Source organism: Branchiostoma lanceolatum, chromosome 5, assembly GCF_035083965.1.
Source record: "Branchiostoma lanceolatum isolate klBraLanc5 chromosome 5, klBraLanc5.hap2, whole genome shotgun sequence".
NCBI lineage: Eukaryota > Metazoa > Chordata > Leptocardii > Amphioxiformes > Branchiostomatidae > Branchiostoma > Branchiostoma lanceolatum.
The window spans coordinates 25,520,426-25,535,432 of record NC_089726.1 but is presented as its reverse complement, the minus strand read 5'-3'; the positions used below and the strand labels follow the sequence as shown (position 1 = coordinate 25,535,432).

At 39.8% G+C, this 15,007-nt stretch overlaps 1 protein-coding gene and 1 long non-coding RNA gene across 5 annotated transcripts in view; one reads left to right on the top strand and one right to left on the bottom strand.

The window, feature by feature from the left end:
• LOC136435845 (arylsulfatase B-like) overlaps window positions 1-6,006 on the bottom strand; it is a 32,890-nt gene extending 26,884 nt beyond the window's left edge. Inside the window, exons 1-4 of one of the 4 annotated variants that reach the window (XM_066429558.1) lie at window positions 5,897-6,006; window positions 2,268-2,420; window positions 1,179-1,269; window positions 368-554 (exon numbers count right to left, since the gene is read on the bottom strand). In XM_066429558.1, the coding sequence (XP_066285655.1) occupies window positions 368-554; window positions 1,179-1,269; window positions 2,268-2,383 (394 nt within the window). In that variant the 5' untranslated portion in view covers window positions 2,384-2,420; window positions 5,897-6,006. Of the gene's footprint in view, window positions 1-367; window positions 555-1,178; window positions 1,270-2,267; window positions 2,421-2,612; window positions 2,980-5,896 lie in introns of those variants that run through there. The other 3 variants (XM_066429559.1, XM_066429557.1, XM_066429556.1) reach the window with 3 other exon arrangements.
• Window positions 6,007-7,167: 1,161 nt separating this feature from the next.
• On the top strand, window positions 7,168-9,434 carry LOC136435849 (uncharacterized). Its single transcript, XR_010755977.1, has 2 exons — window positions 7,168-7,274; window positions 7,517-9,434. It is a non-coding gene; the product is annotated as an uncharacterized lncRNA (long non-coding RNA).
• The last annotated feature ends 5,573 nt before the right edge of the window (window positions 9,435-15,007 follow it).

Sequence of the window (15,007 nt, the reverse complement as noted above, 5' to 3'; positions counted from 1 at the left end):
AGCTATAACCGGCTATTTCAACCTCAAATTTCATCATAACCATGTTAATTCAAACAAACACAATCTCAATATAAACGTTTTGGTCGATTTATTTTGTTTCATACAAAAATGAACCTGCTTTGGCACAAAAAGCGTCTTAGTCTGATTCACCTCGTAATATATCAAAATTTGTTCCCCTCTTTCAATATTGTTTAAAAAAACATGGGACTGAAAGCATGTACTATTCAAAAAATATACCAGATTACAATTGATAAGAATAACATGTACCAAACATGCAGCAATAGGTTAAAACGTTTCACGGCTATTTTCATCTATTTAAAGTGTACGGATACGTAATATATGTAATCTTTGAAATATATGATCTTACCAAAAAATGTATCAAACCCTCTCTGTAATGGTAAATATTCCTTTTTAAAGAATCCCAAATGCCACTTCCCGATGATGTGGGTAGAATATCCACATTTCTTCAGGACCTGAGGAAGAGTCACCTCATCCAAAGGTAGGCCATGTGGACGGTCATTCATAAGAACACTATGTTGCATTCCATAACGTATCTGTATAAACAGAAGCGAAGACTTTGAATGAAAGAGTCTAAAACTGGTTAGTCTGTAAATAAAGCTCACGGGAAAAACTAGCAGCATTGATCTTTCACAGAATTCAATTACAATGTCATGTTTGCTTAGTGATTATGGTGACAAATTCTCACAATAATAATCTATGGAATCTCTTCTGTAATGTGAAACTTGCAGTAAATCATTTTAACGAACTCGACACGATATCACATTCCATTCAAACTGTTTTTTCTTGTTCATTCCAGTTTTAGATTTTCCGACTTTTCGTACATACATGGCAATGTTTTTTCCCTATTTTGTATATCGTATTTACTGTAATTGTATTTTTTTCCAAAACTAAAGATTATCTGGAGGACAGTGTTTGCTTACTTACTTCTTGATTCTAGTTATCGTTTTATCTCAACTCATTTGACTTAGTTATTCTTACCCTTCCCACCTTGTCTAGGAAAATATGTACAATGACAATGTTAAGCATTGTGGACTTGTAAATGGTTTCACTTAGAAGTTACAACGACGTCCTTTACAGCCCCAACTTATGAAAAGTTAAGCGTTCCTATTAAAAAGTAAACAGCGAATGCCATATAACTGAATAGATGCATGCCTAACCTGGTATCTGCCGGTCATCAGCTGACCTCTCGATGGGCTACATATCGGTTGCACATAGTAGTTTTCCAACTTTACCCCATCATTAGCTAATCTGAAAATCAAAGGTATTACGGCTAAGACTATCAAAACACGCAATGTCTGAAGACATATATTTAATGGAATTTAACAACAGTTTGATATCCTGCATTGAATTAATTTTCCTTGGGAAACTGCGAACAGAAAAAGCTGCCAAATAAGCGTGTTGTCCAATTTTTAACTATATCTGCTCCGCTTAAAAGTAAATTCCAGATTTGATTCTTAAACTAGTATTCTATTTTTTTTCATTTTCCACCTCATAAGTACTGCGCTGACTTCTTTCTTATATATATTTTTTTTCTTCTCTTAAGTACTGATTTTTAGATTATTGAATAAGGAAATGCTGCTGATTCTTAGATGTAAATAAAACATACATAAAGCTCTACAATTTACATAATTTATTCCATTTTTGCTTCTCCATACTGAGAAGCTCCGTCACCTTTGATAGCACTTTTTGACTCGGTTCTCAAATGATACAATAATTTATTGTGAAGTACCAGTTTACTTTAGGTTCGGTCAGGACTAATTTATATTTCATCCTGTTTATTACTTTAAGTCTTTATGACAACAATTGGTAATTTTTTACCCTAATTCCTTACGATAAGTCATGTCTGGTACGGTGCCCATTCAATGTAGCCCTTGACTTATTGATGATTCAGTTTTTCATATGACGCCCGCTGTTAACTTTGTGCACTTCACTTCAATTTTTGTGAACGTGTACTTTCCGTCGTCAAGTCAGCTTTATTGTGAAAATCGTTTTTTTTTTTTCAAAAAATGAAAAAGACATAATTACCGACGAATTGAGCATGTTTGATTAAAAAATTCAAAGTATATTAGTTCAAAATTGTACGCATCAAAATGTAACATGGCGTATTCGGGCAACGAAAATGACGTAGTTTTAAAAAATGATTAGCTTTTTAAAACGTATTTAAAATATTGCCTAACAAAGATAAACTAAGCATGGCGTGACCTAAACAGTAACTCTATATAAGTTGGATTTTTAAAACGCTTTACCTGTCAAGGTTCGGAGTTCGTATTATCGATGAATGGTAACCGATGTCATTCCACCCATAGTCGTCGGCAAGAATGAAGATTATATTAGGCTGACCTTTATGTGATGTTTCAGACATTCCTTCCCCTTTTATGGCTGATATGGTTGTCACAAAGCTAGATACATATTGCGGAAAACAACATTAGTAGATATTATTTTAGCACGAGACGTTTAGAAAAACAAAAATTTATTGAATCAAATAAACAAAATGGGAAGCCTTCTCGCATTATTTAGTAAGGGAAGGAATCTTTAACACTCAAGGCTTTATGACTTTAAGTTAAATTTGGTGAACAGATTATAAAAATTACCTTTTCGACCTGAACTTGTGGTCTACATCCCCGTAATAAAGACTGGCGTATATTATCAGGAATAACGTTGGGAAAACCAAGATCACGTAGAAAACTCGGTGCTCACGAAAGCTAAAAAAATATCTCCGGATTGCAGAGCGACTGAATGTTTGATGATGCGCCATCGTATCTTCTTTGAAACTAAAACTGTAGACGAGTGATCAGAACATCCTGTTTTTCATTTAGTTACGGAAACAGAAAAGGTCAAGGTTCGCTAAACCAATAGATGTTCTTTTTGTGCGCGCTTTAACCATATTCAGAACAGGTCATCCTTAAAGATACTTGGTCGGTCACCGTAACTCTTAAAATCACTTCAGCATGACCATGAAATTTAGAGAGGACGATATCAAATTTTATGGCTACCACATTATCAACGGTAAGATTAGGAAAATAATCTATGTGACTTCTTTGTTGTTGCTACAACTGTCTTATTAGATGACGTCGATTGAAAGTTTACAATGCAGTCATTTTAATGTGTAACCTAAAAGTGATATAGATACTGTACCACAACCAGTTCATTCTGTACACACGAATAATGTTTTCTTTTTCAACAAAGAATAAATAAAGGAACTCAAGATTTTTCTGGGGTAGAAAACTATTGCGGTTCTGAAAAGATAGAAAAAATTGAAACAACATCAATTTTTCCTTTTTCTTCTTCTTCCAAACACGTGCTTATCTATTGCAAAATAAAGTGGATATCAAGAAAGTACATTTCCAATGAAAATACCGACCGGTTTAATCTCACCAATTTAGCTGTTGTCGCTGCTAACAGAATTCTACAACGCCAATCTCCAATTATTACCTTTGCCGAGGAGGTTATGCAGAGGGTAGCATTTGTCTGTTTGTCTATAGTGGACCAGATTAACTAAAGAACGCCTTGATGGATTGTTTTGATATTTGGTATGTTGGTAGGTTTTGATGAGACCTGTAAACGATTAGATTTTGGGCCCCCTAGCGGCTACTTACGGTACTGCAGCAGATCTTCCTGTTTTGATATCTCGTGTTCTGGACATGCTATGGAGCTGATTTTTGAGTGGTACATAGATCTTTGAACAGAGAGTAAGTGGTTTGGGCTCCCTAGCGGCTTTTTTGGAACTGCAGGAGCAGGTTTTGCGTCTGACTTTGAAAGGGAATGACTCAAGAAGGGCTTGATTGATGGCAATGATTTTTGGTAAGTAGATAGCTTGAGTGATGATGTACATGATTAGATACTTCTTATGCAAATCAGTATCTAATTTGCATAATTGATGAGGAAATTTATACATCCGCCAAATTCCATGATAGGACTCTGAAACATGTGACATATTTAACTGAGGAAGAGAGAAATATTGATTTATATGAACTATGAAAATGAAGATCTCATTTACATAATTAATGAGAAAATACTATAACAAGATGGCCTTGATGGATAGTCATGATTTTTGGTATGCGGATAGCCTGTGTGATGCTTGGTATGGTTGGACGAGAATTATGCAAATCAGATTCTTATTTGCATAATTATTGAGGCAACTTTAAAAATCCGGTTCGTTCCATGATATGGCTATTCGAATTGTAGCTGAGGAAGAGAGGACTGTTAATAGATAAAAAATATGCAAATCTGAGCCAAATTTGCATACTTAATGACTACCTTGTATTATTCTACACTGGCAAATGACGGCAATTTCATACATTTAATACTTTTTTTGTGGCATCGGGAAGTTATGTGAATCTGAACATCGTTGAATCAAATTATGTTAATAAGGGCATCATTTGCATAATTGATGATAAATATTAGCATAACCTTCTTTGTTAAGCTCATAATGTGTTAAGCTCATACTTTGGACATGTTATATTTTAAGAAAATCAACTGGTATGATTTATAATTGATGAGAAACACTCCTAATTAGTCAGTCATAAAGGTTGAAATTATTTGGCGAAGGTATGAGGTCATGGAACTCTAATACTAGGATGAATTCAGATTAGATAAAAATCGTATCTCTATGACTTCGACACCTCTCTCATAATTTTCATGCTTAGTCTTATGCTTCAATATTATCTAGACTGGGCTTTTTTTTTAGATTCCTGGGACGGGGTCACTTGACCCGCAATCGTAACTTCCAAACAGCCTGGTATATAATCATTATATTTGCACAGGAAACATTTTACCGTATAATACACAAAAATATATTTTGGTCCAAGCTCGTAGTTAGAGTCCATTCCGAGTCACCCCAAGGGTTGTTATTGTCATAATTTACAACTGTTTTTAATTCTTTTTAATTATTTGTCTAGGAGATTTCATACTTTGAAAATATTGTGAATGTCATTTCAACTTTATAATTATTTGCCCGGTTGTGTAAAACTTTGGAAATATTAATGATGTGGAATATGATATTTCTAATAGTTTCTGAATAATGGTTACAGCATTCTACCATTTTCTACCTTTTTTTTACAATTATTTGTAACATTGTATAAATGGGTCAGTGGGCTGTGAAGAAAGCAATTCACACATCTTTGTGAATTATGCTTGGGCACCATGCATAGATGGCTTGCACAAAGGACCTAACAGTGTCCAGCAGTGACATCTAAAAATACACAGAGGCAGACAAAAGGGCTGGATTAGCACCTGATTTTATTGGGGCAATCACCCCAATCCAAGCTTTGTCTATATTTCTCTATATTTCGAATTTTAGAAGATTCACATAGATATTTGCAAATTATTGTAAATAAAGATATTTTTGTGCAGTCTCTTTCAAAATGTTTCTAAAACAACTAATTGGATTCAAATGAATTCAAATTCTTATATTGAATTTTTTTGAAATATTTAGAATCATTGTGACTTAGATATTCTTTTATTCAAATTTATTCAGACTAATTACAAATATCATGTGAAAACCCTTGTGGTGACTTGGAATGGACTATACATGATCTAGAATTACGTGGTCAATGATTCTGTAAAGAAAAATAGCAGCCAACGAATGTTGGTGGTCGATGAATAGGGTCGAACGCAACGACGTTGTTAGTAAGGGATTATCCAAGAAGAAAATACGCGCAGGACTGGGTTTACGTTACTTTTGCATGATTCATTTATTCTTTTTTAAGACTAGGCTTAACTATTTTGAAATGCACTGGGGCTACATGTACGAAATAATTGAAACAGAACGTAATATAATGGTAGATCTGATAAGAATAATATTAATTGAACGCATGAACAAAGACATTTCAAAAATACTGTAAATTTAGATAAAAGTCATACAGGGGATACATACAAATTTAAGCGAGATGGTGCTCCTTCCACTGCACGAAATGGCCACGTATCCTGCCGGATCCGACGTCTCCGGAATCGGGGCTCATGGCGTTTCCGAGCGAATGCGGAAAAATCCCAGTTCACTGCTCGGATACTGAGGTGCCCGCAGATCCGACCAATTCCGACGCCGTATTCCTCTGAATCCGTGATGTGCCTCGGATACCCGAAGACATTTGCGCGGATCCCTCTTTTTTTTTATATTTGGAATGTTCGGATTGTTTGTATGTCGGCTGTTGCTTCGGATCCTGACGAATAAATACACACGGCGCGGCATGATCTCAGATCCTGAAAAATCCAGCGGATCCGAAATTGTGCATCATAGCAGATACGGAACGTTTCCGATTGAATCCGATGCACGTCAGATCGATACGACAATTTCGACAAATCCTGACGTATACGGAACACGGACTCGTGTCAGATCTCCCACAAGACACTGCGTGTCATGACATCATGTAGGCGCCAGAAACGGTCTTGTCGGTTAACAGCACAGAAAAGAACGGCCTTTCATCACCTTCTGTGCTTAACATGGCATCGTCAGAGTCTACCCTGGTCGACCAGTTATTTTTAGTGACTTGAGAGTCGAAGGGAATTCGGTGTAAACTCAAACGCGCGGAATTGCGAAGTAGTCTTCATCGTGCATGCAATATTCGTCGCCCCCCTCCCCCTTGTAAAGTTGGTAGGGAGTCGATTAACCATTTAGAGGGACTGCCCTTTGGTAAGTACAAATTGGAAAATTCCTGTTTCTAACTAGCTTGAACGTCAGTTATCCTATTGTGGCTTGACATATAATCGCATTTGCATGACAATAAGAATTATCCAGCCGACCTACCCTTCTACACCGTTAGGATCTAGGAAATGTATAACTTTCAATTTGTTCATTCTTGCCAATGGTCAACAGACATTTGTGTATGGTTAACGTTTCAAATACAAAATAGCAAGCAGTTGAGGGAAAGATAATTAAAGATATCCTGTAATGGAAGAGAATGTCATAAGTATTTGTCCCACAAAGGTCCCACAGATAGTGAGCTAGAACGTATGTGGAGGCAGTAGTGTGTTTCAGTGATTATTGCATTCAGTTATAGCTGTACATGTTTGATCAATATCATATACAAGTTATAAATGTAAGTTTTACGTATTCAATTCAACTATATCCAGATTCATTTTTTACCAATGTAATTGTGATATGTTTGATATTTGTCATTGTTTCCCTTTATATACATATATCCTATACAGCATCGGCAGATACTTCCTTCATAAGAGCAGCACATGTTCAAGGCGAGGACCTTGGCTGGGATCAAAGCAATCAGCTGTCAGATGCCTCAGTACCTCAGACTCCTTCGGTAAGGCTTAAGTCCATCATCGGTACACATCAATGTTAGCTGAGACAGGCATGATGGATGCCCATTGTCCCTTCTTTTTTTGTTTTGTTAGCTGCTGTGATGAAACGAAGCCCATCACAGCAAGGAGGTTATATAGTCTATATAGCCTCCTTGATCACAGTTATGTCAAAATCATGTGACATGTTACTTAAATACTAAGTATGTGAATCGATATTTATTCATCATTTGGTTTTATCATATAGGACCTGGTTCATCACAAGATGGACTCCAAGCAAGCAGTCCAACATGCTAGATACAGAAGAAATCAGCCTTGCCTGTACCTTACCAAGAGTGCATGGAAGAAGTGAACTCAGATGTAGTCAGAGAATGGGGAGAGGACGATTTCACACATGCAGTTCCACGACACATACTACTTACGTTTTAAATGTGTCGTGCCATCATTGGAGTTTTTAGACAGTATAATGTTACTTTGAAGTTTCTATTTTCAACCTCTGTATTTGAAATCAATTGTATCTGATAGCTTTTAGACGAAGAGCTGGCCACAAAGGCTTTTATTACTTAAGTAGAATATGTAGAACATGTTTAATGTTTGGTCCAAGTGCACTATACAGCAGTAAATATTACCACCATGATGTGATGGTGTTAATTGTAATACATTTTATAACAATTGTGCTTACACAACCCCAATTTACCGACATTAACCTGCATATGCAGAGGTGTTTGAGTATGTGGATGTCACTCGGCCTGTCTTAAATGAAATTGATTATTTAGCCACATAGTACTTCCGTATTGTATTTGATAGTTTTTGAACTTAGAAATGCATATATGTTAAAATATGAAATAATGTTACATTCAGGCTTTCCTAAAACTTCCAGTCTTTGAATAATAATGTTTTGGGTATCGTTAGATTATGAATGCAGCAGTATTTATAGATAAGCAACCATTCTATCAAACTTTGTGTGTTTGATTTGTACATATTCGTGGCAAATACAAACATATTCAGAGTCACAATATGTCAAAAATTGTAGAAAGTCTGTATGTTAGATCCTTCTGTATCCGTGGCAAATACATACTGTACGTATCTGTCAGGATCTTGGGCAATTTCGTGCAATGTACGGCCCCATATCCGTCGAAAATTCCTATTTTCGTATTCCGCCGGATCTGAGGTTCCGGATGACAATCCGCCTGTATCCGTCAGTATCCGCCATTTTCTTTTAGAAAATAAAGAAAAATCCCTGTACGTATCCGTCTGGATCTCCGGAATTTCCGTACAGTGTACGGCTCCGCATCCGTCGAAATTACCTCATTTTCTGATTCCTCCGGAAATATTCCCGATCCCGGTGCGGAAATTTTTTGGATCCGTTAGTTTCTATCCGTCTGTATTCGTCAGTATCCGTCAGTATCCGCCAAAAATAAAGAAAAATTCCTGTACGTATTCGTCAGGATCTCTGGCATTTCCGTACAGTGTACGGCTCCGTATTCGTCGAAAATACCTTACTTTCGGATTCTTCCGGAAATATTCCATATCCCGGTGCGGAAATTTTCGGATCCGTTACGTCGGATCCGCCTGTATCCGTCAGTATCCGTCAGTATCCGACAAAAATACCGAAAAATCAGGTACGTTTACGCCGGGAAACGAGGCCATTTCGTGCATTGTTCGTATATGTAGTATGTGCAGTGATAAAGTTAGCTTCTCTTACCTACTTACCTAATCCCTCGCCCCCTAGGTCGTTGGGAGAACAAGGAAGGATGAAGATCGACAATTGTTTCTTGAGGCAGCCTTACATGTGGTGGTAAAAAATGTTGCGTGTACATGTGGTGTCTTCTAAGTTCATGTATTTTTCCTATTCTCTCTCGCAAATGGTGCCCTTCTAGTTCTGTCTTTTCTTGTCACTAGGCCATAAATGATGATGATGATGATGATTTTATTCATTAAGAAGCTCGTGGATTATGTTAAAAACATAATCCAAATTCCGTTCTCATTACAAAAGTGTTTAAACATACAATCTTGATACAATTCCAATAATCACAATATCATTACATTTCACAGTAAAATCCAAACTTTCTTAAATCAAGGTATCACGTATGACATTACGTGAAGAGAATGAGAACAATATAATGCATATAACATATAATACAATAAAAACAGTGCTGATGGTACTACTGATTGAGTGCCTTGTTATAGAGCCGAATAGCAGTGTACAGAAAGGAGTGCTCAGCCTCTTAGTGCGGGCTTTCGGAACGCTTATTGAGCTACAGTTTCTGAGTGAGAGTCCCGTGGCTCCTGTTCTCGTGGGTGGCACCAAGTCATGTAGGGTATGGTCCTCATGGAGCATTCGTTGGAACAGGTGCACTGCTGCTTCTTCCCTTCTCGACCTCAGTGTGGGCAGGGCAGGTACGGATTGTCTTTCTCCCAAGGAAATGATGCGCAAAGCACGGCGTTGGATTCTCTCAATGACCAGTTCCTGCTCTTTTGTGCACCCAACCAGTAACACGTGACAGTACTCGAGTACACTACAAAAAATGCCATTCTCGTTTTTTCTTGTTTTTTCTTTGTTGAAGAAAAATTATCTTCCAGAAAGAAAATTATTCTGTGTGCAAGAATAAGAACGAATAAGGAAATGTCAGTGAGGACGTAAGGAATATAAACTTTTTCTTAGAATATTTTTCTCTGACCAAGTTGTTTTTTCTCACACATATGTGACTAAAACCTCGAAATAAATTTTCTTGTTGTTATGATTCTTCTTTGGCACAGAATTTTTATCTAAGATATATAAGTTTCAGAGGAAAATATTCTAAGAAAAAGTTTATATTTGTTACGTCCTCACTGACATTTCCTTATTTCTTCTGTCCTCAAGGATAAATTTCTTACACCTAGAATGAGTTTCTTGCACTAAAAGTGAGGTTTTTGAAATAGGAATACCTTTCTGTCCTCAAGAATGAATTTCTTACATCTAGAATGAGTTTCTTACACTGAGAGCGAGGTTCTTGAAATAGGAATACCTTTCTGACCCCAAGAATGAATTTCTTACACCTAGAATGAGTTTCTTCCACTAAGAGCGAGGTTCTTGAAATAGGAATACCTTTCTGTCCTCAAGAATGAATTTCTTACATCTAAAATGAGTTTCCTCCACTGAGAGTGAGGTTCTTGTTGTAGGAATACCTTTCTGTCCTCAAGAATGAATTTATTACACCTAGAATGAGTTTCTTGCACTAAGAGTGAGGTTCTTGTTGTAGGAATACCTTTCTGTCCTCAAGAATGACTTTATTTCACCTAGAATGAGTTTCTTGCACTAAGAGTGAGGTTCTTGTTGTAGGAATACCTTTCTGTCCTCAAGAATGAATTCCTTAAGAATTCCTTAAGAGGGGGGCTTGTGCATTTGCTTGAAAATGATATACTTCAACTTTTTTAGTACCTTTTAGGTATAACTGCACTAAACGTACATGCTCTGCAATTACTGGTTGGCTGTGTCATGCAACCACAAACACAAAACTAAGAGTATCTACTTGGGAAATAAGTTATTTTCATGCAAGACAGGCTATAACATACCTGGAGCATATCTGTTGATGGCGTTGGCTTGACGAAGCATTTTGGAACTTAAAACAAGTCATCTACGCTGTGTAGTGAGTCCCACATGATACCAAAAAGTGTCCTCACGAAACTAGCCACATCTTTCCCTATTATTGTAAGATCTAAACCGCACATCAGGCAAATACAGCTTGAGCCAAAACTCAACGGTCCACATTCAAACTCTCTTTACAGCAAAGGATGATGGGAGTATTAAATTAGCATAGTTTACTTTCTCATTACAAGAAAAACAATAATTATTTTCTTGAGCTTTACAATGTTAAGAAAAGAAAGGAAATCATGCAAATTCGAACTTTCATTTTTAGATAACACAGAAAAGCAGGAAACATCTTTCTTTAACTTTGTGGAAAAGGAATTCGAACAGAAAAACACTTGGGAATTACTTGTTCTATAGTTTCTTGATTTTCTCATTTTTCTTAACTGTATTTGGTCAAGAAAATCCTTACATCTTCTTAGATATACTAAGAATAGCAAGAATCATATTCCTCAGACTTCCTAAATCAAGAAAACAAGAAATGTCAAGAATGTTTTCCTAGTGAAATGAAAGTCTAAAGAAAAATTCATGTATGGCAAGAATAAAAATCTTAAGAGTAGATTCTGTAAAATACTCCATTTCACCAAACAAGGAGCAAATATTGTGTGAATAATAAGGAAGAAAGATTGACTAAAATTTCTAGAATATTCTTGCTGATAAAAAATCAGACTAGAAATCCTCTCTTCACCTAAGAAAAACAAGAATGAAACTCTTAATGTAAGATTTAACGTACAAAGGTTTTGCGTAAGATTTCTTGATTTTCTTGAAATTCTTTATGGAAGAAAATCTTTCTCTCAATAAGAAAAAATAAGAAAACAAGAAAAATAAGAAACAGCATTTTTGTTAGTGTACTGGCCGTACAAGTGCAAGATAGATTTGTAAGAGGTCCGGAACGCTGGTGCCTTGTTTGGTCAGTAAATTCAAGTAGTGTAATCTACGCGATGCTTTGCTGATCATTGAAGTAACCTGTTCGTTGAAGGTAAGGTTCTTTTCTATGACGAAACCTAGTCCCTTGGTACAGTACACAGATGGTACTGGTTGGCCTCCGAGAGTGATCATGGGTGGAGTAGGGACAGATCTGCTGAAACAGATCTGAAGAAGCATGCTCTTTCCACCGTTCAGCGTCATCTTGTTGTCTAGTGCCCAGGAGTTGAGGTTAGAAGACTCTTCCTCTACAGTTGTGTCCTGGTCGGCTAAGGGCACAGAGAGAGTTCTTGACAGAGAAACGTCATCGGCATACCCAACGTTCATGGTGTCGTCATGTACAGTGGTGCGTGTGCTCATAAAGAGAAGAAACAGGTAGGGGGAAAGAACCCCTCCCTGTGGCACCCCCGACGTTAGGGTGCACCAGGAACTGGACGCGCCGTCGGCTACGACTCTCTGCTGGCGGTTCTGAAGGTAGCTGTGGATCCACCTCTCCATGCAAGGGCTAACGTGGATGTCGATGACGCGCTGTAGAAGCCGTGCGTGGTCCACACGGTCAAACGCTTTACTCATGTCCACAAAGATGGCTCTGACCAGGGTCGGCTTGTTTGAGTCCACAGCCGTCAGCCACGCGTACGTCTGTACCATACGAACCAGAGCTAGGGTCGTTGAGGAACCCTTAACGTAGGCGTACTGGTCCTTGATGACAGTCTGGATGGAGGGTAGTAGCCTTTTCAAGATGCACCTCTCCAGAAGCTTTGCCAAGACTGAGAGAAGGGACACAGGTCTCATGTCACGAGCTTGAGATGCGCCGGCAAATTTAGGCACCGGGACCACGTCTGCTGACTTCCAGGCTACGGGTACTATTTCTTCTCCTTATGAGGTGTTGAATAAGTGGTCTATAATCGGGGAATGATCATCTGCAAACTCCGTTAGAATCCAGTTCGGTAGATTATCTGGACCGCATGCCTTCTTTGATTTGACAGACTTCAGAAGACCCTTGACCTCTCCAATTGAGCACAGTTCGGGACCAGGTTCACCGAGTGGTAGAGGAAATATGTGGAGTGGCGCACCCTGACACCATGACTGAGAAAAGTGCTCGCTGATCTTTTCCGCCACTTGTTCTGGGGTCCCATCCTTTACAGAACGTCTCGGCGTCTCCTGCGATCTGCCAAGCTCTCGGTTTATACATGACCACCATTTGCGCAGGTTTTCTTGTTTTAGATCCTGTATGCAGTTCCGGTAGTGCCAATTTTTTGCCTGCTGCACCACAGTTACCACCTTGTTCCTCAGTTGCTTCCACTAGGGCGACTTTCCGTGTCGCAGGAATTCCGCTTGCCTCTGTGAAATCGCTCCTTTCACCCTTTCCGTCATCCTGCTTTTGTCGTTCGTCCGAACTGACCTGACCTTCAGCGGGAAATGATGCTCAACGAGACTCATGATGGTGTCGTAGAACGCTGAGACTTTCTCTTCCACGGACGTGCCTTGAAGCACACGTGACCAGTCAGTTAAGGCAATGGCGAGGGCAAAGCTTGTGTACTACATACATTATTACATGTGTACACAAGCCAGCAGGCCAATATCGGTTAAGAGCAGGCCTGGCCCGTACACCGGGCCTGGCTCAGGATCTGTAACGGCTAAACTGTCGGTACCGGAGGATCTGTAACGGCTACACTGTCCGTACCGGAGGATCTTTATTGGCTACGCTGTCCGTACCGGAGGATCTGTAACGGCTAAACTGTCGGTACCGGAGGATCTGTAACGGCTACACTGTCCGTACCGGAGGATATGTATTGGCTACGCTGTCCGTACCGGAGGATCTGTAACGGCTACACTGTCCGTACCGGAGGATCTGTTACGGCTACACTGTCCGTACCGGAGGATCTTTATTGGCTACGCTGTCCGTACCGGAGGATATGTAACGGCTACACTGTCCGTACCGGAGGATCTGTATTGGCTACGCTGTCCGTACCGGAGGATCTGTAACGGCTACACTGTCCGTATCGGAGGATCTGTATTGGCTACACTGTCCGTACCGGAGGATCTGTAACGGCTACACTGTCCGTACCGGAGGATCTTTATTGGCTACGCTGTCCGTACCGGAGGATATGTAACGGCTACACTGTCCGTACCGGAGGATCTGTATTGGCTACGCTGTCCGTACCGGAGGATCTGTAACGGCTACACTGTCCGTACCGGAGGATCTGTGTTGGCTACGCTGTCCGTACCGGAGGATCTGTAACGGCTACACTGTCCGTACCGGAGGATCTGTATTGGCTACGCTGTCCGTACCGGAGGATCTGTAACGGCTACACTGTCCGTACCGGAGGATCTTTATTGGCTACGCTGTCCGTACCGGAGGATATGTAACGGCTACACTGTCCGTACCGGAGGATCTGTATTGGCTACGCTGTCCGTACCGGAGGATCTGTAACGGCTACACTGTCCGTACCGGAGGATCTGTATTGGCTACGCTGTCCGTACCGGAGGATCTGTAACGGCTACACTGTCCGTACCGGAGGATCTGTATTGGCTACGCTGTCCGTACCGGAGGATCTGTAACGGCTACACTGTCCGTACCGGAGGATCTGTAACGGCTACACTGTCCGTACCGGAGGATCTTTATTGGCTACGCTGTCCGTACCGGAGGATATGTAACGGCTACACTGTCCGTACCGGAGGATCTGTATTGGCTACGCTGTCCGTACCGGAGGATCTGTAACGGCTACACTGTCCGTACCAGAGGATCTGTATTGGCTACGCTGTCCGTACCGGAGGATCTGTAACGGCTACACTGTCCGTACCGGAGGATCTGTAACGGCTACACTGTCCGTACCGGAGGATCTGTAACGGCTACACTGTCCGTACCGGAGGATCTGTAACGGCTACACTGTCCGTACCGGAGGATCTGTATTGGCTACGCTGTCCGTACCGGAGGATCTGTAACGGCTACGCTGTCCGTACCGGAGGATCTGTAACGGCTACACTGTCCGTACCGGAGGATCTGTAACGGCTACACTGTCCGTACCAGAGGATTTGTATTGGCTACGCTGTCCGTACCAGACAATTAACTTAAGTTAATATCCATTAGTCACTATCCTTATTGAAACGGCACTTTGCAATGACCCGTATTAGATGAGACTCTCAACCAGTCGCTCCCTAGGCTAAAATAATTAGTGTGACGTC